The sequence below is a fragment of the Alosa pseudoharengus genome, unplaced genomic scaffold (genome assembly GCF_046254945.1).
Source record: "Alosa pseudoharengus isolate Yale_2024_CS ecotype anadromous, Long Island Sound unplaced genomic scaffold, YU_APseudo_1.1 YU_APseudo_1.1_scf_5, whole genome shotgun sequence".
NCBI classification, from domain to species: Eukaryota; Metazoa; Chordata; class Actinopteri; order Clupeiformes; family Clupeidae; genus Alosa; species Alosa pseudoharengus.
This window is the reverse complement of record NW_027468837.1, coordinates 43,166,632-43,193,932: the sequence shown is the minus strand read 5'-3', so window position 1 is coordinate 43,193,932 and position 27,301 is coordinate 43,166,632. Positions and strand designations below refer to the sequence as shown.

General features: G+C 43.2%; 1 protein-coding gene across 1 annotated transcript in view; it reads left to right on the top strand.

Annotated features, from left to right (window-relative positions):
- LOC143104502 (semaphorin-3F-like) overlaps positions 1 to 27,301 on the top strand; it is a 138,021-nt gene that overhangs the window by 27,343 nt on the left and 83,377 nt on the right. The window contains exons 3-5 of the mRNA XM_076268601.1: positions 19,760 to 19,920; positions 25,355 to 25,417; positions 25,797 to 25,916. Coding sequence (XP_076124716.1) covers positions 19,760 to 19,920; positions 25,355 to 25,417; positions 25,797 to 25,916 — 344 coding nt within the window. The remainder of the gene's footprint in view (positions 1 to 19,759; positions 19,921 to 25,354; positions 25,418 to 25,796; positions 25,917 to 27,301) is intronic.

Genomic DNA, 27,301 nt, shown 5'->3' with positions numbered 1-27,301 from the left:
GTATAGGCCTACGTAGGAATTAGGAAAGAAATTAGGATTATGTGTGAAGTGAGATCAAAATTACCTTGTTTGCTTCTTTCCGCCATTTAAACTCAGCACAGCTTCTTCTGTACGGAAAACGTGCAATTTTAATTGGTCGTCAATTCACTATGAGTCCTATGTATCGTAGCAACGAGAACAAGACTGTGCTGTGGTGAATCCAGTGGGAAATAGATGTCGCTTATCGTTTATTTTTCCTGTGTGTATGTCTCTACCTAGCCTACATATGTGATAGAATTATAATTTGATGCAAATAGTTCTAGCTGGCTCAGCCAAAGTTCATCAGATGGCGGCTTCATTTGGCTTACAACATGATTGGCTGGCTTCATTTGGCTTACAACATGATTGGCTGGCTTCATTTGGCTACAACATGATTGGCTGGCTTCATTTGGCTACAACATGATTGGCTGGCTTCATTTGGCTGCGGCTGAAACTCTAAATGGCGGCGGCTTCGGGGTCTAAGCTGGTCAACTATCATAGGGTGGTTAAACAAGCTGGTCAACTATCATAGGGTGGTTAAACAAGCTGGTCAACTATCATAGGGTGGTTAAACAAGCTGGTCAACCAGCAAACCACCTTAAGCTGGTCAGCAGGGCTAATTTATTCACTGGTGTGTGTGTGTGTGTGTGTGTGTGTGGATTGTGAGCTGATCCTGAGCTAAGAATCTAAGACATTTGAATGTCTGGTATCACATTTCAGAATTAGGAAAGGAGATCAGTGTCTGTTTGTTCATAAGTTTATATATATATACAAACACATACACACACACACACACATAGTTTATATATATACAAACACACACACACACAGTTTATATATATATACAAACACACACACATAGTTTATATATATACAAACATACACACACACACATAGTTTATATATATATATATATACAAACACACACACACACACACATAGTTTATACATATAGTTTATATATACAAACACACACACACATAGTTTATATATATACAAACACACACACACACATATAGTTTATATATACAAACAAACACACATAGTTTATATATATACAAACACACACACACACATAGTTTATATATATACAAACACACACACACACACATATGCATGTCCACAACATAAATACATTTATATGGGTTTTTTTTTTTTTTTGTGTGTGTGTGTGTGTGTGTGTGTGTGTTTGCTCACACAAATGAGGTGTTGAGGGGAAAGAAGCTGACAGGGTCTATCCCCCTCTGCATGACCCAGAGCAATCCCAAGTGTGTGTGAGTGAGTGAGTGCATGTGTGTGTGTGTGTGTGTGTGTGAGAGAGACTAAGATAGTGTGTGTGTGTGTGTGAGTGAGTGAGTGAGTGTGTGTGTGTGTGTGTGTGAGTGAGTGAGTACATGTGTGTGTGTGTGTGTGTGTGTGTGAGAGAGACTAAGATAGTGTGTGTGTGTGTGTGTGTGTGTGTGAGAGAGAATAAGATAGTGTGTGTGAGTGAGTGAGTGCATGTGTGTGTGTGTGTGAGAGACTAAGATAGTGTGTGTGTGTGTGAGTGAGTGAGTGAGTGCATGTGTGTGTGTGTGTGTGTGAGAGAGAGACTAAGATAGTGTGTGTGAGTGAGTGAGTGCATGTGTGTGTGTGTGTGAGAGAGACTAAGATAGTGTGTGTGTGTGTGTGTGAGAGAGACTAAGATAGTCTCTCACACACACACAAACTAAGTGTGTGTGTGTGTGTGTGTATGTGTGTGTGTGTGTGTCCCTCCGGACATCCCGGAGTGGTTCCCAGAGTATGGACTCGGCCTCTTTTGCATTTCCTTTCTGTTGGAAGACAAATGAGCAGCAAGTGGGAGTTTAAGAGAATACACCAACACACACACACTCCTACACACACACACACACACACACACACACACACACACACACACACAGAAGCTCTTACACACACACACACTCCTACACACACACACTCAGACACACTCCTACACACACACACAGAGAAGCTCTTACACACACACACACTCACACAGACACACTCCTACACACACACACAGAAGCTCTTACACACACACAAACACACTCCTACACACACACTCAGATCACACTCCTACACACACACAGAGAATATTTTACACACACACACTCGCACAGACACACTCCTACACACACACACAGAGACGCTCCCACACACATACACTCACAAAGACTTACACACTCACACATGCGCCTACACATTCAGAAACACCCATGCACACACATACACGCACACATACACAAACACATGTATCTGTGTGTGTGTGTGTGTGTGTGTGTGTGTGTGTATGTGTTTGCATTGAGGGACTCCCCTTTGGGGATGTCATTGTTTTAATGAAACATCAAGGGGTAAAATCCTCTAATTAGGCCTAATGAGGGTAGTAGCATAAGTCAGATCCCTTGTGTGTGCGTGTGTGTGTGTGTGTGCACATGTACTGTATGTGTAAATAAACTGTAAATAAACATATTCTCTTGATGAGCACCTGTGTGCCTTCTGTTTACTTGGAGAGACTGTATGTGTGTGTGTGTGTGTGTGTGTGCGTGTGTGTGTGTGTGTGTGTGTGTGTATATTGAAGAGGTTCATTAGGCCTACTGATATACTATTACACTGTTTCTCTATAAAGGCCAATAAAGTAAAATGTCTTGTAAGTTTTGGCTACCTTGCCTCTGTAGCGTTCATCAGAGGTGTCACGTGATGTTGGTGTGACGTCGTCTGAGATGTTTATATGGTGTTTTCCATCTCACCTGATGTGGTTCCATCGGTGGATCAAAGAGGCGGTTGAAATTAGGAAGCGGGCCCCAAAGACTGTAAACCAACTATCCCACACCTGGGACACAGTCCTGCAGGGCCGCCCCCGCCAACCCCCCCCCCCCCCCTCAGACGACGTGAAAACCAACGTCACGTGACACCTCTGAATAAGGCTACAGAGGCAAGGCAGCCGAAACTTTGTCAGGTACATTTTACTTTATTGCCCTTTATAGAGAAACAGTGTAATATGCGTGTGTGTGTGTATGTGTGGGCTCGGGTGCGTGTGTGTGTGTGCATGTGTGTGTGTGTGTGCGTGTGTGTATGTGTGGGCTCGGGTGTGTGTGTGTGCGTGTGGGCTCGGGTGCGTGTGCTTGTGACACGTGTGTGTGTGTGTGTGCGTGTGGGCTCGGGTGCGTGTGCTTGTGACGGTGCGTGTGTGTGTCTATGCATAAACATATTCGGTTACACTTTACTTGACAGTATCGACATGATTCACATGACAATGTCATGAACGTGTCATAAACCAGTCATAAACATTTATGACACAACACTTCTGTTATTAAGTGACATTCAGTTTTTGTCATAATAATTTAGGATTAGGGTTAGAGATTAGGATTAGGGTTAGGATTCATGTGTCATGACAGTGTCATGTCTCTCTTGTGTCGATACTTTCAAGTAAAGTGCTACCACATATTCTCTTGATGAGTACCTGTGTGCCGATTAATATAATAATAATTTAGGATTAGGGTTAGAGATTAGGATTAGGGTTATTCTATATATATTCTCTTGATGAGTACCTGAGGACACACTCATGCCTCATACCACCATCACAGGACACACTCATACACCACCACCAGACACACTGAACACACTCATACACCATCACCAGACACACAGAACACACAGAACACACTCATGCCTGGTGTCTCATGCATCAGACACACAGGTCTGTATGCAAAACTAGGCCTGAATGTGTGAGTGTGTTCGGCTGAGTGTGTGTGTGTACATGTATGTGTGTGTGTGTATGTATGTGTGTGTGTACATGTATGTGTGTGTTGGTGATCAGTGCAAAATATTGGACAAAAGCACACATAAACACTGACATGTTGATAACCACTGACAAAGTAAAGCAGGTTCAGTACACTAACTGATTAAGCAGGTTCAGTACACTAACTGATTAAGCAGGTTCAGTACACTAACTGATTAAGCAGGTTCAGTACACTAACTGATTGAATAAGAAAAGCCTATAGTATTAATATAGGTGTAGGTCTGTGTGTGTGTGTACACTCTACCATGCAGCTGTGTGTGTGTGAATAGGTGGGCCTGGTGTGTGTGGTGTGGGGACAGCTATCGACTGGCCTAAAATCACTCATGCATAAACACTAGAGGTTGACCGATTGATCAGCCGGACGATTTTTGCCATTTTTTAATTAATCGGCATCGGCCTGTGTTGGTGCTGTTAGCTGGTATTGATCACACACACACACACACACACACACACACACACACACACACACACACACACACACAGCCTGTGTTGGTGCTGTTAGCTGGTATTGATCACACACACACACACACAGCCTGTGTTGGTGCTGTTAGCTGGTATGGATCACACACACACACACACACACACACACACAGCCTGTGTTGGTGCTGTTAGCTGGTATTGATCACACACACACACACACACACACACACACACACACAGCCTGTGTTGGCGCTGTTAGCTGGTATTGATCACACACACACACACACAGCCTGTGTTGGCACTGTTAGCTGGTATTGATCACACACACACACACACACACACACACACACACACACACAGCCTGTGTTGGTGCTGTTACAGTGGGCATCGATTAAGGCTACTTGGGTATGGCTTAAGGCTTGACTACACGGTGGTAGCGAAAATCGAAATCTGCTTTTGATAGCCTACCGGTGCCGCTCCACAAAACGAAAAAATATCTTAATTTGCTGTCTTTTGTCAGTGTTGGGGGTAACGCAACTACGCAAATCAAAACAGTGTCTTAATTTGCCCTACTTCTTAACTGCAATGTAGTCAATTGCCTGCTTGACATGTCATTTGTATTTTTCTGTACAATAAACAAATACATCTGCTTTATGCTGCAGAATCACATTCATATTTAGCTGACTGCAGACGCGCTGTCTGCCATCATGCACAGCTAGCTCCCTGCTCCCTTTCTTGCATGACAAGCAGATGAGTAAACTGCACAATTGTCTGTGATACTGAGATATGTTGATACTGCAGGCCAAATCCAGGAGCGATTTATTGGGTTTTATGATGTTTCACGGGGTCGAGATGCCCAGTCTGTCTTTGATGTTTTAAATGAACACATGCAGGGCTACAATTATAAAGACAAACTTGTGGGTCAAACTTATGATGGGGCTGCAGTCATGGCTTCCTCTCTGAATGGACTTCAGGCTAAAGTTAAAGAAGTAGCCCCAAATGCAGTGTTTGGGCACTGCTATGCACACAGACTGAACTTGGTGTTATCTCAGGGGGCAAAATGCATAACTTATTCCAGAGTGTTTTTTGCATCTCTCTCCGGGTTTACCACCTTTTTCTCTAAATCCACCAAGAGGATAGCTTTCCTTGAGTCTGCAGGATGCTCTCGGATGCCCAGAAATGCTCCTACCCGGTGGAACTTCACATCACGGATAGTGAGCACCGTGGTGAACAACTATGATGGGCTCCTGGAGACTTTTGACAAGATTTTAGAGGATGAGACTATGGATGAGGACACAATCAATGCTGCCAAAGGCTTCATACGGACACTGGAAGATTTTGAGTTTGTTTTTATGGGCTATGGATGTTCTCTACTGCAGGCAAAGAATTGAGGGTCTCCTTGCTTTTGCAAAGGAGAAGAGATCAGAGGAGGCTTTTCAGGCTATGTATGCAAAAGCAGCCAGTCACATCAGACCCCCAAAATGAGCCTGGGCGAAAGCGCCGGTGTCAGGATCCCCAGGAGCCCATCCTTGTCCATCCTGGACAATCTTATGCAGCAGATTTGTGTGTGATCAATACCAGCTAACAGTGCCAACACAGGCTGTGTGTGTGTGTGTGTGATCAATACCAGCTAACAGCGCCAACACAGGCTGTGTGTGTGTGTGTGTGTGTGTGTGTGTGTGATCAATACCAGCTAACAGCGCCAACACAGGCTGTGTGTGTGTGTGTGTGTGTGTGATCAATACCAGCCAACAGCACCAACACAGGCTGTGTGTGTGTGTGTGTGTGTGTGTGTGCTCAATACCAGCTAACAGCACCAACACAGGCTGTGTGTGTGTGTGTGTGTGTGTGTGTGTGTGTGTTAGAGGCGATTGCTCTAAGACTACAGGGGAAGCTCAGCCTCCCCTAAAATATCACTGGCAATTTCGTCAAATACTACCGAATTTAAATTATCCTATTGCTGTGAGGCGGTACGTCCGTTTAAAAACCCATTGAGGCTCGGCTTCAATGGACTTTCAATGAACTGTTAACGTGGCTGGAACTCGTGATTGACAGAGCTTTGAGACTATACTTCTGCATCGAAGGATTTTAGGTCAGTCCCATGCGGATATCTGGCGAGTGAAGTTAATACCATAGGGTTAATACTAAGCTACTGCTCATTATCTATTGCGAAGTAGTGCACTATTTTCATCTGTCAAAATAAAATTGTGAATATATCGTGTTCTTGACTTTGCTACTTGTTTTCATTTCAGTTTTAAAAAGTTTGTGTTCGTTTATTTGCAATTGTAGGGGGTAAACTAGCCAGCCAGCTAGCTAGCTGTGCATGATGGCAGATAGTGCGGTCCACTTCCCTCCCCATATTCCAAGATTAAGATAGTAGCCTATACAAAACGCACTTCATACTATCATAAAAATTCATTAAAACGAATAGCTATTTGACAAAACACTGGTCCTCATTTTGCGAATGTGAGGACGATATGAGCCTGTTGCATTTAGTTAGATGTCCGAGTCACGCATAATGTTTGAAAACCACTGGCTCGTAATCACAATAATTTAACACACGACAGTTGGATAGCCTACTTCATCATGTCCCCATGCCTACATTTTTGTGAGTAGCATAGAGATCGTTAAAAACAATAAAGTAGCCTATGTCTCTCCGTTTGGGACATCGAAAACTTATATTTTTAATAGACTACCATCGAAGATGCTTGCAAAAGCCTCGGGATAACACGTTATCTCCACTATCATCAGTCATGCCCCTTGATCAAAGTGGGGAATTAAATAAAAGTTTGAGAACCACTGGCTTGACAACTTACCTGCAGTCCAGAACACAGAATCTGTTGCAATATTCTGATGATCGGCAAATGTTTGTTTTCCAAAGTAAGAATTTCACTTCACCATGCACCTTCGACAATGAATAGCTCATTACACTTGTTACTGTTAAACGTAGGCCTACCTGGTATCATTACAAACATTATTCTGTGTCCTAAAACTGGCATATTTTATGGCATTGTGTCATGTAAATTTGTTGCAAAATCTAGAGAAATGTGTGAGGTGGTCAGCGGGGGACAATTGAGACACACATTGGATTGTGTTATTACTTGAACATTCCACACTATCCACAGCTGTGGTAGGCCTATCAGGGGCAGGAGGATTACTGTTAGCGCAGGCTTTATATAAAATTCTTCAACAGATGGCCTCGAATGTTGTCTTGTTTGTGGAGCGCTTTGCTTCGCTTCTGTAATCTCGGCTTCATTGAAAATAAGGGCTTCCCTCAATGACCCTCCGAGAATAAATAAAGGTTGAATGAATGAATGAATGAATGAATGCAGGCTTGCCCAAAATAGGCTAAAGGCCTGTGGTTTGCGCAGCCTACAGTAAATAACAGACCCGCCAGAATGTGCGTTATGATGCTTTTTTACGAGCAAGATGTTTTTGGTACCCTCGCACACTGCATGTTCTTAAATAACAATGATCATCAGTAATATTCGACCATTCATTTGGGTAAATGGGCAAGCGTGACCACCTTGATTGGCCGATTGGCTGATGATAGTAACGCGGGCATGATTCCAAACACCTCCCTTACGATGATGAGTGACAGGACAGGTCTCAGAATGCGTGCGCTACACAAGGACGGAAGATGATGAATAACTGGGGCCGTAGGCTATTCACAAAGCCTTTTATCTTACTACTAGGAGTAGGCTACTCCTAAATCGCACTTAAAGATTTTAGCTTGGAGTTTTCTCTTAAAAGTTATTCACAAAGCCTTTCAGACAACTCCTAAACTAGGAGTGAGTCTTCGTTGCTATGGATGACGTCATTACTCATGCAAGAGCTTGACTGAAGTGACCACCTTGATTGGCTGACGATTGTAACGCGGGAATGATTCCAAACACCTCCCTTCCGATGATGAGTGACAGGTGACAGGTCGGAGAATGCGTGCGCTACACAAGTAGTGAGAAGGACGGAAGATGATTAATAACTGAATAAAAAAGGCCTAGCCTAAATGAATAAAGAGTAAGGCAAAACAAATAGCCTAGTAGCATAATGAAACATAGGCCTATGGATTGATGCAGTAGCCTACCTTTGCAACATTATTAAATTAATCTGTCACCATATGCCTAGGCTACGTTTGCAAAGAGGAGAACATTTTAATTTGATTCACAATGAAACGTTACATTTCATTTACATGTTAACAATGAGTAGTTTTGGTTGTTGTTGGTGGCGTTATTGCATCCCTTTTATGAATGCAAAATTGTTCCCTCGCGATTGGAAGCTCCTGTTGCGCATAGGCTACGCATTTCAAAACATCGCAACGTAAAATGCCTCAAAAAAGCTGTTTATGAATAGGTCTTAGTGAGTTAGGAGTCCTCTCGACATAAGCTGTCCCAGACTTAGGTGCTACTTTTAGGTCTAAAATGCTTCGTGAATTACTTTTTGTGAAAAAATTAGGAGTCCTAAAGTTAGGAGTGGCACGCCCATTATTTTTAGGAGTTGCTCCTAAATTCGCCAGTTAGGAGCTACTTTTAGCCTTAAAATTCTTTGTGAATACGGCCCCTGAATAAAAAGGCCTAGCCTAAATGAATCAAGGCAAAACAAATAGCCTAGTAGCCTAATGAAACATACGGATTGATGTAGTATCTTTGTAACATTATTAAATTATTCTGTTACTATGCCTACTTTTTGCAAAAGAGAACATTTTAATTTGATTCACAATAATGTTACATTTAATTTACATGTTCACAATGATTAGCCTAGTTTTGGTTGTTGTTGGTGGCGTTATTGCATGTTAGTTATGCCTACAATGCAAAATTGCTTCCTCACGATTGGAAGCTCCTGTAACTGCATAGGATTTCAAAACACGGCAAAATGCCGCAGGTTTGTGAATAGGTCTGTGAGTAAGGAGTCCTCTTGACTTCTTTTAAGATGTCAGAGGTGGGAAGGTGTGATTTGTTGGGGGCAGGGCCGATTAACTGGGCACAAATGTCTGATGGCCCCCCTTCCCCCCAGCCAACGTGAATCGGGTGGTTAGTTAATAGGCCTATCGTGAAGATTTTTCCTGCCATTTAAGGCATGAGCGCATCTATGAGGCCAAGCATCACCAAGTAGCTCGTTTGTTTACAACTAACATTCCATTTAATTAAACTGCTTTATAGGCTATGCCGAAATAGTTTTCAACACTTTGAATATTAGTGTCGGGTGAATTTAAATGTTCTCAAAGTATCCTTATGGCTGAAAGCTGCTTGGGATCCCCCCGTCAAGCAATATAACCATACAAACGCGCTTCCTGCACTCATTGTTTCAAAAGGAGTAATTTTGGCTTTGTCAGAACTGAAGAGCTGTGGACGGCACGGCATGGCATGCCCAATGAAAATAAATTAACGCAACGCAACACAACACAGACCCCGCTTCTCTCACGGCAGTCACTGACAGTAACCTAGAATAAATGCATGGGGAAAAACACTTCCCCATGACAAAGACATCGTAAAACACTGAAAGTTAATATTTTGTCACTAGCAACATACATCTGTCTTTTGTCAAATGTATTATGTTCCAAGTAGCCTATGCGTAATTCTGCTTCATAAAGTTGAACAAATACATTTGCTTATTTCACAGAAAATATAAATAGCCAGTTAGGGTCTACAGTGCAGAGTTGGTAAGTTATGGTAGGCCAACTTGGAGTGAACATACAAACAGGGGAAATTCTTTCTCTTGTAGCTGAGTAGCCTCAGGTGCGCACGTAGACATAAAGCCGAACATGTAAGCGCCAATGAATCGTGCTCTCACGACAATCACGCCGTTAAACTTAAATAGGTTAACATCACTCTAAGTTCGCCTTGAGGTTGGTTTTAGGGGGACAGAGGGACAAACCACGCTGAGGTTGGTTTTAGGGGGACAAACCACGCTGAGGTCGGTTTTAGGGGGACAGAGGGACAAACCACGCTGAGGTTGGTTTTAGGGGACAAACCACGCTGAGGTCGGTTTTAGGGGGACAAACCACGCTGAGGTTGGTTTTAGGGGGACAGAGGGACAAACCACGCTGAGGTTCGTTTATCGCCTGTAACTCCGTGATAACAGGACATAACAGGAAGGCATTTGGCTGAGCAACGGATGTTAATATGCTCTACATTTTGTCCAAATGATGTCTGTCTATCATCATTGCACTCGGAGAAAAACAGAATGTTTAATTTGTCCTGCGCTTCTTCTACGGCTGCAAACTAGATTCACTCGCAGTTAACCAAATATTTCTTTATTAGGGCAAGGCAGGCATATTTCTGGCTATTAAATTATTTCTAAACCAGTCTGCTAAAGTCTGTAGTGAAGTCTGCGTAGGGTTTTCCAGGCTCCATTTCTTTTTACGAGACACCCTGCTCACTTGAGCCATCTACCGGTTGTTTGGGTTGTTGCAGCGTCTCACTGGAAAAATACAAATTAAAGTCGCGTGATACCGCGTGATCCCACGCGCGGACCGCGAGTATAGCTGGCCAAGTCGAAGCACTGCCCACTGTAGCTGGTATTGATCACACACACACACACCCACACACAGCCTGTGTTGGTGCTGTTAGCTGGTATTGATCACACACACACACACAGCCTGTGTTGGCGCTGTTAGCTGGTATTGATAACACACACACACACACACACAGCCTGTGTTGGTGCTGTTAGCTGGTATTGATCACACACACACACACACACACACACAGCCTGTGTTGGCGCTGTTAGCTGGTATTGATCTGAGTTCTAATGGAGCAGATGAGGAGAGGATGATCAATAGATCCAAAGAGCTGTTTGGCGTTTGGAGGGATAAACCACTAACCCATCCTGAGGTCAGGGACAAACCACGCTGAGGTCGGTTTTAGGGGGACAGAGGGACAAACCACGCTGAGGTTGGTTTTAGGGGGACAAACCACGCTGAGGTCGGTTTTAGGGGGACAAACCACGCTGAGGTTGGTTTTAGGGGGACAGAGGGACAAACCACGCTGAGGTTGGTTTTAGGGGGACAAACCACGCTGAGGTTGGTTTTAGGGGGACAAACCACGCTGAGGTCGGTTTTAGGGGGACAGAGGGACAAACCACGCTGAGGTTGGTTTTAGGGGGACAAACCACGCTGAGGTTGATTTTAGGGGGACAGAGGGACAAACCACGCTGAGGTTGGTTTTAGGGGGACAAACCACGCTGAGGTTGGTTTTAGGGGGACAGAGGGACAAACCACGCTGAGGTTGGTTTTAGGGGGACAAACCACGCTGAGGTTGGTTTTAGGGGGACAAACCACGCTGAGGTTGGTTTTAGGGGGACAAACCACGCTGAGGTCGGTTTTAGTCTTTCTCTCCTTCTGTCCCTCTCTTTCTTTACTTCTCTCTCTCTCCCCCTCTCTCTCTCTCTTCTCTCTGGGCCTGTGACACCTGATGCCAGTTTCCCAGAATCCTCGGGTTTCTCTGTGTGAGGTCAGAGGTCATAGGGTCACCCACTTCTGCTTGGTTGTAAACTTCCTGTGGAGCACAGCAGACTCTGCCAAGTCGCCATGCCGTCCGTGTGTCTCCATAGAAACAACATCCTGCCCCCCCCCCCAAACCCCCCTAAACGGGTGGGTGAGTGTTTCCCACACACACACACAAACACACATCCTAGACACACTCTCCTGACCACATGCTGCACTGGACACTAGACACACACTCTTCTGACCACATGCTGCACTAGACACACACACACACACTCTCTCCTGACCACATGCTGCACTAGACACACACACACACTCTCCTGACCACATGCTGCACTAGACACACACACACACACTCTCCTGACCACATGCTGCACTAGACACTAGACACACACTCTCCTGACCACATGCTGCACTAGACACACACACACTCTCTCCTGACCACATGCTGCACTAGACACACACACACACTCTCCTGACCACATGCTGCACTAGACACACACACACACACTCTCTCCTGACCACATGCTGCACTGGACACTAGACACACACTCTCCTGCTCTCCCTCTCTGCTTTGCATCTAGAGATCCTTCTCTCTCTCTCCTCTCTCTATCCTTCTCTCTATATCCTTCTCTCTCTCTATCCTTCTCTCTCTATATTCTTCTATCCTTCTCTCTCTCTCCTCTCTCTATCCTTCTCTCTATATCCTTCTCTCTCTCTATCCTTCTCTCTCTATATCCTTCTATCCTTCTCTCTCTCTCCTCTCTATCCTTCTCTCTCTATCCTTCTCTCTCTCTCTCTCTGTGGTTTCCTGAGCCAGGGGGTAATCCAAGATTAGAGAGGAGAGGTGGAGAGAGAGAGAGAGAAGGAGAGAGAGAGACAGAGGGAGAGAGAGAGAGACAGAGGGAGATAGTTTTAAAATACTGGTTTATTGAATGAGTTTTCAAGTCTTCACCTCCCTTGGCATAGTGAAGTAGCCGAGACTGCTAAGTGTGTGTGTGTATGTGGTGTGTGTGTGTGTGTGTGTGTGTGTGTGTGTGTGTGTCAGGGATGGTAATAATGACACATCTCTCTCTCCCTCACACTCACTCACAGCTGATACACACACATGCTTGCCTGTGCTGAAAGATTTCATACACACTCACACACACACACATACACACACAAACACAAACACACACACACACACACACACACACCGGCTTGCCTGTGTGGAGAGGCTTCATGTGTCTTATAAATACCCCAGGCTGGCTGGCTGGCTGGCTGGCTGCCAGGACAAAGAGGAAGCTTCAGTAGCACTGGGGTGGGTGTGTGTGTGTGTGTGGTATGTGTGTGTGTGTGTTTGTGTGTTTGTGTTTGTGTGTGTGTGTGTGTGCAATATCTATATTTAATCACATATTTAATCATAGGCTATTGCAATCTAATACCATTGTTCGCTGTGTTTATTTTATATTGCCATCATGCTATATCAACATAAAATGTGGAACATGGAAATAGATCAAATGAAATAATACTAATAAAAACACTTTACCATTCCTAAAAGTATATTTTATTTAAAATTTGTGAACTTTGAACTGAAGTTGTGAACAAGCTATAACTATGAAGTTTTATGAAGTGCTGAAAAAAAAAAACATCTGCAATGACCACCATTCTAACTTTCACTCACCTGGTTAGAATACCTTGTTTGCAGATAGGCCTACATTTCATTCCGTTTTTAATGGCAAACTAAACACACCGCCAAAACAACTACCAGTGGACAGAAAAAGCATTACATGTGTACTGTTCTCACCAAAGAGAATGAATGGGGGAAATTAGGGAAGTTCTAGTTTTACGGTGTTGTTACGACCCGTGTGTGTGTGTGTGTGTGTGTGTTGTTACGACCCGGCTCTAAGCTGCAACATAAAGAGGGAGCCGGGATAACAGAGATAACTTTGACCCTTAGAACCCTAAGCTGTTTTTAGGGCATTTTCACTACCTTTATTCATAAGGATTTATTCTGGTCATTGTAAGTGCCACACACATATATTATATATTGTTTTTTTCAGGAGAGTCTAGGCTATTCAGATCTGCCATCATTTCATGTATTAATACTAGCATTGATTTTATTTTGATTTTTAAAGAATTAAAATATAAAAAGTGTATTATAAAAATTCTTATATTTCGACATGTATCTCACCACAGCAAGCTCACAGCTCTACATGCATTTCATGTGGTTGTAGGGCAGACTGTCCTGAATCGGGCAATATGATTGCCATGTTGGAGGGATACTCTGGGGCTGAGCAATTTACAGAAATATTTGCTGTGTGATTTACGGAAATAAATGCCATTTTTTATTTAGTGATGAAAAATGACCTTTCTGCGCTCCATATCTGTGACACGAACTGATCTGACCTGACTTGACCCGAGGTTGCGTGTTAGCCTGCGTGCCTGTGTGTATGCAGTCATAATAATTCTCAACTTTTTACTGCATTGCCATGAAAAAAGTAAAGGCAAAAAAGGTGTTTATTTGTTGAACAAATTGGGATGCAATGTGAGCCTTGAATTGGATGCCATGCAGGAATTTGCTAGGATCTCAAAACCGGAATATGAACATGCTTTGCCATAGAGAAACACATGATAGCATTGGATTATAAACATGCTTTGCCACAAGAACAGACAAAAACGTGGGGTAAGTCCAGTTATATGAAGTTATTATTTTGCTGTCACTTCGTCTGTTTTATAACCCAGAAGGACTTGGTATCAAATGATAGCTCTGAGTCTCCTCTTTCATCTGACATGCGTGGCATATCTATGCGATCACGGGTCCGCGAGTAATTCAAACGAGAGTAATGAGTGTGCAGCGTTGGTTTGTGTACATGACGTTCTTATTTTGCAGACACTTCGTCTGTTTTTATAAGTCAGAAGGATAGATAAACATGGTACCAATGGATAGCCCTGTGCCTCCTCTTTCATCTGATATGCTTGCCATATCGATGCGATCACGGGTTCGCGAGTAATTCAAACTAGAGTAATGTGTGTGCAGGTGAATGCAGAGAAGTATAGACTGTAAATATGATGCAATTTGATTTAATTTCATGATTTTTTTTAATTTTCATACTTGATCGTACAGACAAGTGTGTAGTCTCGTTGGAAAGCCCCACTTCTGCTCTGTCGTGCAATAAAGGTTTCATCTCGCTGCGATGAACCGTTCTGGAGCAATGTAACAGAGAAGAAAGGGTGTGTTTTTTGACGCACTTTGCGTCAATCGGGTTCTAAGGGTTAACCAATAAAGTATTTATTGAAAATAACCAAAAGCAATAAATAACCATTACCAAAAGATGTCTAGGAGAAAGTAAAAGCATGTATGCAAGTGTGTATGTATGCTAGTGTGTATAAGTAAGTATAAGTATATATACTCTTTTGATCCCGTGAGAGAAATTTGGTCTCTGCATTTATCCCAATCCGTGAATTCCCGTGAAACCGTGAATCAGCACACAGTGAACACACAGTGAGGTGAAGCACACACTAATCCCAGCGCAGTGAGCTGCCTGCATCAACAGCGGCGCTCGGGAAGCAGTGAGGGGTTGGTGCCTTGCTCAAGGGCACTTCAGCCGTGCCTACTGGTCGGGGTTCGAACCGGCAACCCTCCGGTTACAAGTCCGAAGTGCTAACCAGTAGGCCATGGCTGCCCCATGTTCATGTGGGTGTGTGTGTGTATACTAGTGTGTTCATGTGTGTGTGTGTGTGTGCTAGTGTGTTCATGGGTGTGTGTGTGTGTGCTAGTGTGTTCATGGGTGTGTGTGCGTGTGTATACAAGTGTTCAAGTGTGTGTGTGTATGCTAGTGTGTTCATGTGTGTGTGTGTATGCTAGTGTGTTCATGTGTGTGTGTATGCTAGTGTGTTCATGTGTGTGTGTGTATGCTAGTGTGTTCATGTGTGTGTGTGTGTGTGTGTGTGTGTGTATGCAAGTGTTCATGTGGGTGTGTGTGTGTATGCTAGTGTGTTCATGTGTGTGTGTGTATGCTAGTGTGTTCATGTGTGTGTGTGTGTGTATGCTAGTGTGTTCATGTGTGTGTGTGTGTGTGTGTGTGTATGCAAGTGTTCATGTGGGTGTGTGTGTGTATACTAGTGTGTTCATGTGTGTGTGTGTGTGTGCTAGTGTGTTCATGGGTGTGTGTGTGTGTGCTAGTGTGTTCATGGGTGTGTGTGCGTGTGTATACAAGTGTTCAAGTGTGTGTGTGTATGCTAGTGTGTTCATGTGTGTGTGTGTATGCTAGTGTGTTCATGTGTGTGTGTATGCTAGTGTGTTCATGTGTGTGTGTGTATGCTAGTGTGTTCATATGTGTGTGTGTGTGTGTGTGTGTATGCAAGTGTTCATGTGGGTGTGTGTGTGTATGCTAGTGTGTTCATGTGTGTGTGTGTATGCTAGTGTGTTCATGTGTGTGTGTGTGTATGCTAGTGTGTTCATGTGTGTGTGTGTGTGTGTGTGTGTATGCAAGTGTTCATGTGGGTGTGTGTGTGTATGCTAGTGTGTTCATGTGTGTGTGTGTATGCTAGTGTGTTCATGTGTGTGTGTGTGTGTGTGTGTGTGTGTGTGTGTGTATGCCAAAGTCAGTATGATGTTCCAAGCTAGAAAGAAGGTGCCAGTAGGAGAGCGCTAACCCAAAGGTGCAACAGAAAAGTGCCCAAATCAAGAGCGAGATCAACCCCTTAAATACCCACACACCTTTACCATGCCCCTTAAATACCCACACACCTTTACCAACCCCTTAAATACCAACACACCTTTACCAACCCCTTAAATACCAACACACCTTTACCATGCCCCTTAAATACCAACACACCTTTACCAACCCCTTAAATACCAACACACCTTTACCATGCCCCTTAAATACCCAAACACCTTTACCAACCCCTTAAATACCCACACACCTTTACCAACCCCTTAAATACCAACACACCTTTACCAACCCCTTAAATACCCACACACCTTTACCATGCCCCTTAAATACCCACACACCTTTACCAACCCCTTAAATACCCACACACCTTTACCAACCCCTTAAATACCCACACACCTTTACCAACCCCTTAAATACCCACACACCTTTACCATGCCCCTTAAATACCCACACACCTTTACCATGCCCCTTAAATACCCAAACACCTTTACCAACCCCTTAAATACCCACACACCTTTACCATGCCCCTTAAATACCCAAACACCTTTACCAACCCCTTAAATACCCACACACCTTTACCAACCCCTTAAATACCAACACACCTTTACCATGCCCCTTAAATACCCAAACACCTTTACCAACCCCTTAAATACCCACACACCTTTACCAACCCCTTAAATACCAACACACCTTTACCAACCCCTTAAATACCAACACACCTTTACCAACCCCTTAAATACCAACACACCTTTATCAACCCCTTAAATACCCACACACCTTTACCAACCCCTTAAATACCAACACACCTTTACCAACCCCTTAAATACCAACACACCTTTACCAACCCCTTAAATACCCACACACCTTTACCATGCCCCTTAAATACCCACACACCTTTACCAACCCCTTAAATACCCACACACCTTTACCAACCCCTTAAATACCCACACACCTTTACCATGCCCCTTAAATACCCACACACCTTTACCAACCCCTTAAATACCAACACACCTTTACCATGCCCCTTAAATACCCAAACACCTTTACCAACCCCTTAAATACCCACATACCTTTACCATGCCCCTTAAATACCCAAACACCTTTACCAACCCCTTAAATACCCACATACCTTTACCATGCCCCTTAAATACCCACACACCTTTACCATGACCCTTAAATACCCACACACCTTTACCATGCCCCTTAAATACCAACACACCTTTACCAACCCCTTAAATACCCACACACCTTTACCATGCCCCTTAAATACCAACACACCTTTACCAACCCCTTAAATACCCACACACCTTTACCATGCCCCTTAAATACCCAAACACCTTTACCAACCCCTTAAATACCCACACACCTTCACCATGCCCCTTAAATACCCACACACCTTTACCAGCCCCTTAAATACCCACACACCTTTACCAGCCCCTTAAATACCCACATACCTTTACTAGGTGTGCGTGATTATCTAATTGGGCTAAATGCAATGGCCATGCCAGGCCTGAAGGGGGCATAGGGGGTCGTAACAGGTGTCATACTCCTGTGCGGGCCCAATGCTATATACCACGGACATGTTTTGGAGGCCTCCCAAAATGAGGTCATGGGCTGTACTTTGGGGACCACTGATGTAAAACAATGCTCACTATCAAAAGTCAAAAGAGTTCAAAGTCACATGGAATTCAAGGGCGCAGACAGTGTGTTCCGAACAATCTTGAGTGCCTGTGTTGTCATTTATTTTCTAGACTACAAACTGCATCTCCACTGTGTTAAGCCATATAAAAATAAATAAAACTAGCGTCTGAGGTCGTTACCACGCTACTTGACCAATAAAAGAGTTAAGCTGCTGAAAAGTTACTTGATTCAAGAAATAGTGACGTTACCGCCAAGCTACTGAGAATTGTAGCTATAGCAACTCTAGTGCCCAACACTGTTAATTAATATCGTTGAAGCAGTTTGAATATTAATTTAGTTGAAGGGGTTTGAATATTAGTAAGGTCAAGTTAGGGTCAACTGTGTCATTTATTATATGCTGTTGGCTGTTAGCACACTCTCACGTTATCAGATTATAGCATGCTGCTTTCTGTGCATATAACATGCACTTTCTAATCTTGCATGATTTGCTCTCTGCTAATGAAACAGTCATGTTCATGTCATGTGTGTGTGTGTGTGTGTGTGTGTGTGTGTGTGTGTGTGTGTGTGTGTGTGTGTGTGTGTGTGTGTGTGTGTGTGTGTGTGTGTTGCTCTGTGCTAATGAAACATTCTTCATGTCGTGTGTGTGTGTGTGTGTGTGTGTGTGTGTGTGTGTGTGTGTGTGTGTGTGTTGGTTGGTGCTTATGAAACAGTCTCCATGTGTGTTGATGAAACAACTCTCATGCAACATTTCATCTCAAGTGATGACTTGGTTATGTGGTGAAACGTTTGTCACATTCTCTATTTATGAAGCATTGTTTGGCAATGCTGTGTGTGTGTGTGTGTTTATGTATGTGTGTGTGTGTGTGTTCGTGCACGCATGTCTGTGAATGTACAAGAGCTTTCTTTGACTTGGCTTGTAGGACGTCCAACACTAATAACTCAGAAGCACATGTAAAAACACATATATCCATTTGAACACACACACACACACACACACACAGACACACACGCACACAGATACCTACCTATTTGAACACACACACACACACACACGCCTATTTTAACACACAAATTTGAGTATAACACACACAGTTGTGCACTTACCCGCCGAGACACACACACGCACAGATGTGCACTTACCCGCCGAGACAGACACACACACACACACACACACATAGATGTGCACTTACTCGCCGAGACACATTCATTCATGTGCTCCTGCTGCTTGGTGATATCTGTGCTGTTATGAATCTGCTGTGGTGAATCTGCTGTTATGAATCTGCTGTGGTGAATCTGCTGTTATGAATCTGCTGTGGTGAATCTGCTGTTATGAATCTGCTGTTATGAATCTGCTGTTATGAATCTGCAGTAGTGCTGTTATGAGTCTGCAGTTATGAATCTGCAGCTATGAATTTGCTGTTATGAATCTGCTGTTATGAATCTGCTGTGGTGAATCTGCAGTTATGAATCCGCTGTGGTGAATCTGCAGTTATGAATCTGCAGTAGTGCTGTTATGAATCTGCTGTTATGAATCTGCAGTAGTGCTGTTATGAATCTGCTATTATGAATCTGCAGTAGTGCTGTTATGATCGCTTCCTGTTACAGTTTTTGTAGGTATTTGTCTGTCAAATAAGAAACATTTATACAAAATTATTCATCACAATAATCCACAAAAATGTGTGTTTCTGTGTGTGTGTATGTTTGTGTGTGTGTGTGTGTGTGTGTGCCTGTGTGTGTGTTTCTGTGTGTGTGTGTGTGCAGAGCTACACTCCACTGGAACCAGCCACCATTTCTCGTACTTGTTGAACACGACGGCGTTCCGCATCCTGCGGATGGACGAGGACTATGACCGCATGTATGTGGGCAGCAAGGACTACTTCCTGTCACTGGACCTACGCGACATCAACCACGAGCCCCGCATAGTAAGTGAATGTGTGTGTGTGTGTGTGTGTGTGTGTGTGTGAGAGAGAGAAAGGACTATGACCGCATGTATGTGGGCAGCAAGGACTACTTCCTGTCACTGGACCTCTGCGACATCAACCACGAGCCCCGCATCGTAAGTAAATATGTGTGTGTGTGTATCCACGTGCGTGCGTGTGTGTGCCGTTAGTGAAAGTTGTTGTATGTGTGTGTGTGTGCGTGAGTTAGTGAAAGTTGTTGTGTGTGTGTGTGTTTGCATGCGTGAGTTAGTGAAAGTTGTGTGTGTGTGTGTGTGCGTGCGCGTGTGTGTGCCGTTAGTGAAAGCTGTTGTGTGTGTGTGTGTGTGCGTGCGTGCGTGTGTGAGTTCGTGAAAGCTGTTGTGTGTGTGTGTGCGTGAGTTAGTGAAAGTTGTTGTCTGTGTGTGTAGATAGATAGATAGATAGATACTTTATTGATCCCCAGGGGAAATTTAAGGTCTCATTAGCATACAGACAACACACACACATTCACTAACAGCAGAAAAAGTAATTAAAAGTATATAATATAAAAACACAACTAAGAAATAAGGACAGTAGAAGATAAAGAATATACTAAATATACTAAAATACAAATTATGCTAACTAACACTTAATCTAAATCAATTCTAAAAACAGTATACACATAGTGGTGATTAATCAATGTAGAGGCGCTTACAATGACTGAGGTAGGAACTGAGCCTGTGATTCTCTGTGCATTGTAAGGTAAGGTAAGGTGCTCTGTGTGAGTGAGTGTCATGGTGATAGTGCAAATGAGTAAGTCCAACAGTGCAACAGTGCAAGAATAAAGTCTATATACAGGGTGCGATTTGTAGGGGGGATGGGGGGGGATTTCCCCCCTCTGGTCTTGATATCCTCCCCTCTGCTAAATTATTTTCATCGCCGGGGGGGGGGGACAACATTTATCCCCCTCTGCTACTTCATAAAAGTAAAGCGCTGCAACGTGAGAACAGTCTAGTGGGCTAGCCTACATAATAATCTGACATCAGAAACGCACCGTCACCGTCAGCACTCATGCTGCTGACACAGTGGCTGCGTGATAACTTAATTTGGCCTTGATCGTGCAGGACATTTCAGAATGTCGAGTGTGTAATCCATCATAAATGGCTAGTTTCAATGAAAAAGTTAGCTGGACAAATGAAAGAAAACGAGAAGGATTCAGTGAAGCATATCGTCATATTTTAGAACCTTCAAAATTACATTAAATGAGGAGATATTTGCTGAATGTCACAAAAAGTGTTACAGAAATTGCTTGGCATCGCTTATTCAATGGCTCTCTACCGAAACACCTGTAGTTTGCGGAGGACGAACGAGAAAGCACTCGTTTGATAGGCTAGGTCTAGTAGACAAATAACTTTCAGAAATAATCTGTACTGCAAAAACGAATGTTGGTGGGTATTTAAACTATCTAGCGGGTGTTTTAACAGCTGCAAGAAATAGAAGCTTCATGGTCTTTATGTTCTAATTTGTAAATTATTTTCATAAAACTTCAAGTTGCCCTATAACTTTACTCTCCAAACTCTTTACTGCACTGTAGCCAATTAACTGACAGTATGATAGGCTATTTATTTTCTGTAGGCTACAATACACACATTTATTTTTTCAACTTTTGCAATATTACGCACTTAGCTACTGAACGAAAATTAGCAGGAGAGAGAATGCACGTAGCCTACGCAGCGTGTAGCGCAATGTGTAGGCTATTTGGTTACCAACTAACACTGTTTGCCAATTCACTAACTTAAGACTTCAGTGCTATCATATACAACGCTTTTTTACACAACAAATACAGAAAGGATGGAGGCAGCAAAAGTAGAGGAGTCATTTCAGATGGGGCAAGAACAAGGTGAATTTGTATGCTTGTCAAAATGTAGTCCTACCCTGCATTAGAGGAGCTGATCATCATACCAAGCACACTCGCTGTTTAAAGTCATACACCACGGTAAACTAAAACTAAAATGTTACAAAGGTGGCAAAATTAATATAGGCTATTATTAGCCATAACATTACTAGGCTATGAATCGTTCGTTCATTTTTTTTTTTTTTTTTTTTTTTTGGGGGTTACAAACTTATTCAAAATCATTCCCCCCTCTGGTTTTTACACAAATTGCACCCTGTGAGGCAGAAAGACAGTGGTAAAAGTGGCTAGTGGACAGACAGTATCCAAACATGGGGGGAGTGAAGAGGCAGACAGACTATGCAGAGAAGTCTATCTCTCCTCTTCCCTTAAGTGAAGCATTGAACAGTTCAATGGCCCTGGGGACAAATTACTTCCTCAGTCTGTCTGTTGTGCAAGGCAGTGAGCGAAGTCTCCAGCTGATCAGGCTCTTCTGCTTAACAATAGTGCTGTGGAGTGGATGACACTCATTGTCCAAGATGTTGATCAGTTTGTTCAGGGTCCTTTTGTCAGATATTGAAGTGATGCACTCCAGTTCAGCTCCCACTACAGAGCCAGCTTTCCTTACCAGCCTGTGTGTGTGTGTGCGTGAGTGCGTGTGTGTGTGTGTGTGCGTGCGTGTGTGCGTGCGTGCGTGTGCGTGCGTGCATGCGTGTGTGTGTGTGTGTGTGTGTGTGTGTGTGTGTGTGCGTGTATGTGTGTGTGTATGGAGTCAAAATAGGGTCTTTAATATTGAGAGCTTGTGAAAAGATGTTCACATGTGTAATAAAGTTTTGCAGCTGTGCAAAAGGAGTTCTGCATGTGAAAAGAAATTTCGTACCTGTAGAAATATTTTGTACATGTGTGAAAAAATTATGTACCTGTAGAAATATTACGTACTTGTGTGAAAGAAATGTGTATCTGTAGAAATGTTTTGTACATATGTGGGGGGAAAATGCGGATCTGTAAAAATATTTTGTACACGTGTGGAAAAAATATGTACCTGCACAAATACTTTTTACGTGTGTGAATCTCCTACGCGATGCTTTCCTGCGCAACACTGAAAGTACGAGTGTGAAACTGAGATACAAGCTTACGGACTTTTGACCCTAATTTTACTGCCTTTCTGAAGAGCCAATCAACACATTGCTTACTGCCAACCAATCAGCGTTCCCCACCGACCACCCAGATTTTGCCGCTAACCCACAGATCTAGATTAGTTATTAAAACTGGTGGTAACAGCAAGGGCAGATAGGTCGTAACATTACTGTAAATGAACACCCATAAGTATTTCTGGACTAAAATATTGCAAAGCGATTTGGTTACTTTATTTGTCATGCTTTTATCAGTTGTAACATAGTCAAAACGTTAAGAATATCATACCAGAACATGAAATAATAACTGTATGATAGCTGCCATAGCTATCCTAGCTGACGTTTATCGTAGCTCATAGTGCTAGGGCTAATGTAACTCATCAGTTTTTTACGTTGCCCAGCGAATAAGTAGGCTTAATTCTTACATGTCTTAAGTTAAAGAATTGAAAGAAATAGGAAATAAAGAAAACGCTTGAACGAGTTTATCCATTTACATTCAGATCTTGCCATAGACTTTGCCTAAGCTTGCTTGCTTGGTAGTCTACCGTCCTGTTCAGTCTATGGTTGCTATAGCAACCGCTGCTGTGCTTCATAAACTGACGAGATAACCGTGTGGTTAAAATACTCCCCAAACACAAAGAAAACAAAACTATGTAAGAAAATGGGATGTTGTATTCCAAACAACAAACCAACAGTCCTGGAAGGGCATTACTATAATCTTACTCACTATAATCTCCTAGCTGTGGATGTCCCATTACAACCCATTCATTTGATTCGTCTTTTTGCCGTCCACTAGGCTATTATTATAGGCTTGCAAAGGGTGATAAAATAAACGTGTTCTCATATCAAATAATAATAGCAGATAAACATAAATGTGTGTACAGTATTACTGTTTTTAATCATGAATGACACCACTGAATCACCCTTTCGGAAATGGAATGAATAATTCAACTATTTCGTCAACATTACTGCTAGCTAGAAGCTAACCTATAACGTTACAGTCTAAAAAGCGGATGGGATAGTTCTAGCTAACGTTAACATTACGGCTCCGCTTCAACCCTTTTTGCGATCACAGTATAAATTGAGCTACCACGTCACTCTTAATTAAGTTATAATTTTGCAACCCCAATCAAAGAGTATACCAGAGAATTTCTAATAAGACATTATAGACGGGCTCTGAGTATACTATGTCTTATTAGACATTCTCTGGTATACTCTTCGATATGAAGCCAATCTGTTTAGCACCAAAATCTAGGTGGTCGGTGGGGAACGCTGATTGGTTGGCAGTAAGCAATGTGTTGATTGGCTCTTCAGAAAGGCAGTAAAATTAGGGTCAAAAGTCCGTAAGCTTGTATCTCAGTTTCACACTCGTACTTCAGTGTTGCGCAGGAAAGCATCGCGTAGGAGATTCACACACGTACAAAGTATTTGTGCAGGTACATATTTTTTCCACACGTGTACAAAATATTTTTACAGATCCGCATTTTCCCCCCACATATGTACAAAATATTTCTACAGATACACATTTCTTTCACACAAGTACGTAATATTTCTACAGGTACATAATTTTTTCACACATGTACAAAATATTTCTACAGGTACGAAATTTCTTTTCACATGCAGAACTCCTTTTGCACAGCTGCAAAACTTTATTACACATGTGAACATCTTTTCACAAGCTCTCAATATTAAAGACCCTATTTTGACTCCATATGTGTGCCGTTAGTGAAAGCTGTTGTGTGTGTGTGTGTGCGTGCGTGTGTGTGTGCCATTAGTGAAAGCTGTTGTGTGTGTGTGTGTGTGCGTGCGTGCGTGCGTGCGTGCGTGCGTGTGTGTGCGTTCGTGCGTGCGTGTGTGCGTGCGTTCGTGCGTGCGTGTATGAGGGGCCGTCTTAATTCATACTTGGTCTTACACACACTATCATAATCTTGCACATACACCACTATACTCATGCACACTCACTATTATAGTCATTTTACATGTATGTATGAGAGGGTATAGTCGTGTATGTGAGAGAGTATAGTAGTGTATGTGAAGGAGTATAGTAGTGAATGTGAGAGAGTATAGTAGTGTATGTGAGAGAGTAAAGAGTATAGTAGTGTATGTGAGAGAGTATAGTCGTATATGTGAGTGACTATAGAAGTGTATGAGAGAGTATAGTAGTGTATGTGAGAGAGTATAGTAGTGTATGTGAGAGAGTATAGTAGTGTATGTGAGAGAGTTTAGTAGTATATGTGAGAGAGTATAGTAGTGTATGTGAGAGAGAGTTTAGAAGTGTATGCGAGAGAGTATACTAGTGTATGCAAGAGAGTATAGTAGTGTATGCGAGAGAGTTTAGTAGTGTATGCGAGAAGGTATAGTGTGTGCGTGCGTGCATGCGTGTGCATGCGTGCGTGTGTGTGTGCCGTTAGTGAAAGCTGTTGTGTGTACCCAGATCCACTGGCCAGTGTCCCAGCAGAGGAAGACGGAGTGTGTCCTCAGCGGGAAGGACGTCAATGTGAGTCTCACCTGCCTGTGGGTGTGTGTGTGTATGTGTGTGTGTGTGTGTGTGTGTGTGTGTGTGTGTGTTAGTGTGTGTATATGTGCTTTAGTGTGTGTGTGTGTGTGTGTGTGTGTGTGCGCGCGCGTGTGTGTGCGTGTGTGTGTGTGTGTGTGTGTGTGTATGTTAGTGTGTGTGTTAGTGTGTTAGTGTGTGTATATGTGCTTTAGTGTGTGTGTGTATGAGGTGTGTGTGTGTGTGTGTGTGTGTGTGTGTGTGTGTGTGTGTGTGTGTGTGTGTGTGTGTGTGTGTGTGTGTGTGTGTATGAGGTGTGTGTGTGTGTGTATGTGTGTGTGTGTGTGTATATTTGAGTGTTCTGCTTGCGTGCTGTGTTCAGGGTGAGTGCGGGAACTTCATCCGATTGATAGAACCGTGGAACCGGACGCACCTCTACATCTGTGGAACCGGAGCCTACAATCCCATCTGCACCTACGTCAACAGAGGCCGCAAACCAGAGGTATACACACACACACACACACACACACACACACACACACACACTAAACACACACACACACACACACACACACACACACACACACACACACACACACACACACACACACTAAACACACACACACACACACACACACACACACACACACTAAACACACACACAATCCCGTCTGCACCTACGTCAACAGAGGCCGTAAACCAGAGGTATTCCTTACACACACACACTAAACACACACACACACACACAACACACACAATCCCATCTGCACCTACGTCAACAGAGGCCGCAAACCAGAGGTATATACACACACACACACATACACACACACACACACACACACACACACACACACACACACACACACAAACACACACACACACACACACACACACACACACACACACTAAACACACACACACAACACACACACACACAATCCCATCTGCACCTACGTCTACGTCTGCAACCAGAGGTATATACACACACACACACACACACACACACTAAACACACACACACACACACACAACACACACAATCCCGTCTGCACCTACGTCAACAGAGGGCGTAAACCAGAGGTATTCCTTACACACACGCACTTAACACACACACAAAACACACACGCTAAACACACACGCTAAACACACACACTAAACACACACACTAAACACACACACAAAACACACACGCTAAACACACACGCTAAACACACACACTAAACACACACACTAAACACACACACAAAACACACACGCTAAACACACACGCTAAACACACACACTAAACACACACACTAAATACACACGTTGATAGAATAGTGTTAGAAATAAGTATAAGTATAAGTATATATACTCGGTAACACTTTACTTGACGGGTGAGTTCATAAAACATTCATAGCAGCTGTCATAAACTGCACATAAAGCATTCATGACTGTTTCATGAGACATGACTCAACATTCATACCAAACCTTTCATGAATGTGGAAGACAGAACAACGACAACTTGTCAAAATAAAAGTCCAACAATCGCAAAGCAGCATTGCCGTTTTTGGTCCAGACCTCTTACCTGATCATGTCACATCTGAGTCAATGGGTTACTCCATAGTCTCATGCTGCATGAAACAGTCATGAATGCTTTATGTGCAGTTTATGACAGCTGCTATGAATGTGTTATGAACTCACCTGTCAAGTAAAGTGTTACCATATACTCATTTGATCCCGTGAGGGAAATTTGGTCCCTGCATTTATCCCAATCCGTGAATTAGTGAAACACACTCAGCACACAGTGAGTTGAAGCACACACTAATCCTGACGCAGTGAGCTGCCTACTACAGCAGTGCTTGGGGAGCAGTGAGGGGTTAGGTGCCTTGCTCAAGGGCACTTCAG